The following is a 2,500-nucleotide window of genomic DNA, read 5'->3' as shown; positions in this document are numbered from 1 at the left end:
ACGCAGTGTACGTGTGTGTGTGTGTGTGTGTGTGTGTGTGTGTGTGTGTGTGTGTGTGTGTGAGAGAGAGGGGTTAAAGGTCACCTCTGTCTCACTAGGGGACACCCCCTCTGGTCCTTTGAGGCTCAGCATCTGATTGGTCTCCTGGATCCAGACATGCAGCCTGCTGATTTGTTCCCGGAAATGGTCATCAAAGTTAGGCTCCAACTCATCCAATGGCTCTCGTCTCACCTATGAATACAAAAATAAACGGTTTAAAAGTAAGTGTGTGTGTGTGTGTGTGTGTGTGTGTGTGTGTGTGTCTGTGTGTGTGCGCGACAGAGAAGGCATTTGCTTTTGTACTATAACCAAAATGTTTTAGGCACTGCAATATGAAGTAATATCTAACTAAGGTGAATCGGCGGGTCAACAGGCTCTAGGGTAGTGAGTGAGTGTGTGTGTGTTTGTGTGTGTGTGTGTGTGTGTGTGTATTTGGTAAAAGAGTGTATGTCTGTTAGTCTGTGTGCTTTTGTGTGGCAAGTCTTGCCTTATGTGTTGACTGGTCAGCATCATTGTCCCGTGGTGACATTCGCACAGAGTCCACGTTGTCTTGCAGTGGGGACACATCGCCTAGCCCACCCACCAGATCCAACACAGTGGGGTCTTCAGTCAGCAACCTACACACACACACACACACACACACACACACACACACACACACACACACACACACACACACACACACACACACACACACACACACACACACACACACTTTAACAAACGTCCTCTTTATATCCTCATTCTCCATTATGTTGAGCTGCCTGACATCACTCAGTCTGATGTCTCCATGGTTACCATGGCTGTTGCTGGGTGATGTGTTGTTGGATGAGGCTAAAGCGCTGGTTAAGGCGCTGCAGCTTCTCGTCCAGCATGAGGCTTTCCGCTGATGACAGCTGGCCGATGATGTCATTTCCTGTTTGGTTGAGTTGGGCCAGGATTGGCAGTTGACTGGCGATTCCCTCCTCTAGATCCTGCCAATCAATCAATCAAGAACCCAACCAATCAACAACAAGCCAAGACCAGTTACTGAATTAGACACATCATTGCGTTACATTAAGAAATACTTAGAATAGCCCGTATTAAACAAAACACACTTGAGCATTCTCTTAATCAAACCCTCTCAGTTCTGTGCTGGTATTAACACAACAGGCTTTCTTGTACAGGCGCTCAAGTTGTACGTAGTGTATGTAAGTACACTGGTATGTGTGTGTGTGTTTAATTATAAGCATGTCCTCAGGAGACCATAAATATGTGTGAGAGCGATAGCGCAAGAGAGAGCATGCAAGAGAGAGAGAGAGTGTGTGCGTGTGTGAATGTGTGTGAATGTGAGTGTGTGTATGTGTGTGTGTGTGTGTGTGTGTGTGTGTGTGTGTGTGTGTGTGTGTGTGTTTAATTCTTAGTGTGCTTTAGAAGCATATGAGGGTACATGATAATAATGTATTTGTGTGTCTGTGTGTGTGTGTGTGTGTCTGTGTGTTTGTGTGTGTGTGTCTGTGTGTGTGTGTCTGTATGCATGCAAGTAGGCTTCATTAGAAAACTGCTTGCTTCTTGGGCATGTATTTAGCATAACTCAATATTTGTTAGTGAAGCATTCATTAGCCTAGGAAATCTTCAAAAGCTTATTTTCTTCCAAGATCAAAAAACACATCTGTGCTCGACTCTCTCACACGCGCACACACACACACACACACACAATACCACTGTATGTTTGATCATTGTAAGAAGTCTGAAGCGTGTCTTAACCAAATGCTTATCCTTGGAATTATTTCACAATGTCTGTGAATGTTGCCCAATAATTATTGTAGTGCTAAAATTAACTTCAGGAAAAAACTAAAGTGATTAACATATTTGCAAAACAACTCCTTGTGTAAGCAAAGTGACCGACTGACCCAAACAATGACAAGTTCATACAAGCAAACAAACACACACACACACACACAGACACACACACAGACACACAAATACATTATTATCATGTACCCTCATATGCTTCTGAAGCACACTAAGAATTAAACACACACACACACACACACACACACACACACACACACACACACACACACAGACAGACACACACACACAGACACACAAATACATTATTATCATGTACCCTCATATGCTTCTGAAGCACACTAAGAATTAAACACACACACACACACACACACACACACACTCATGACCCCCTCACCTCCTGGTGACCCCTGACCTGCTCCGGGGCTGTGTCTGGCCCCTCCCTCTCGTCCAGCAGCTGCTCAGCATGGTCCAGCCAGTGGCCGAGGTCGGTGATGTCACAGTGGAACTGCCGCCATGCCTCCACAGCACGATCAAAACAACTATAGAGACACACACAGACACACACACACAGACACACACACACACACACACACACACACACAGACACACACCCGCCCAAACACAAACACAAACACACACACACACACACACACACACACAGACT

At 45.2% G+C, this 2,500-nt stretch overlaps 1 protein-coding gene across 1 annotated transcript in view; it reads right to left on the bottom strand.

The window, feature by feature from the left end:
• Positions 1-2,500, bottom strand: part of LOC308361003 (utrophin-like) — a 167,840-nt gene that overhangs the window by 82,607 nt on the left and 82,733 nt on the right. The window contains 4 exon segments of the mRNA XM_080833229.1: positions 85-231; positions 527-656; positions 838-1,013; positions 2,231-2,375. Of these exon segments, the coding sequence (XP_080689355.1) occupies positions 85-231; positions 527-656; positions 838-1,013; positions 2,231-2,375 (598 nt within the window).

The sequence above is a fragment of the Sprattus sprattus genome, assembly GCF_963457725.1.
Source record: "Sprattus sprattus genome assembly, chromosome: 2".
Taxonomy (NCBI): Eukaryota; Metazoa; Chordata; class Actinopteri; order Clupeiformes; family Clupeidae; genus Sprattus; species Sprattus sprattus.
The sequence above is the reverse complement of the archived record's forward strand: the minus strand, read 5'-3'. Positions and strand labels throughout refer to the sequence as shown.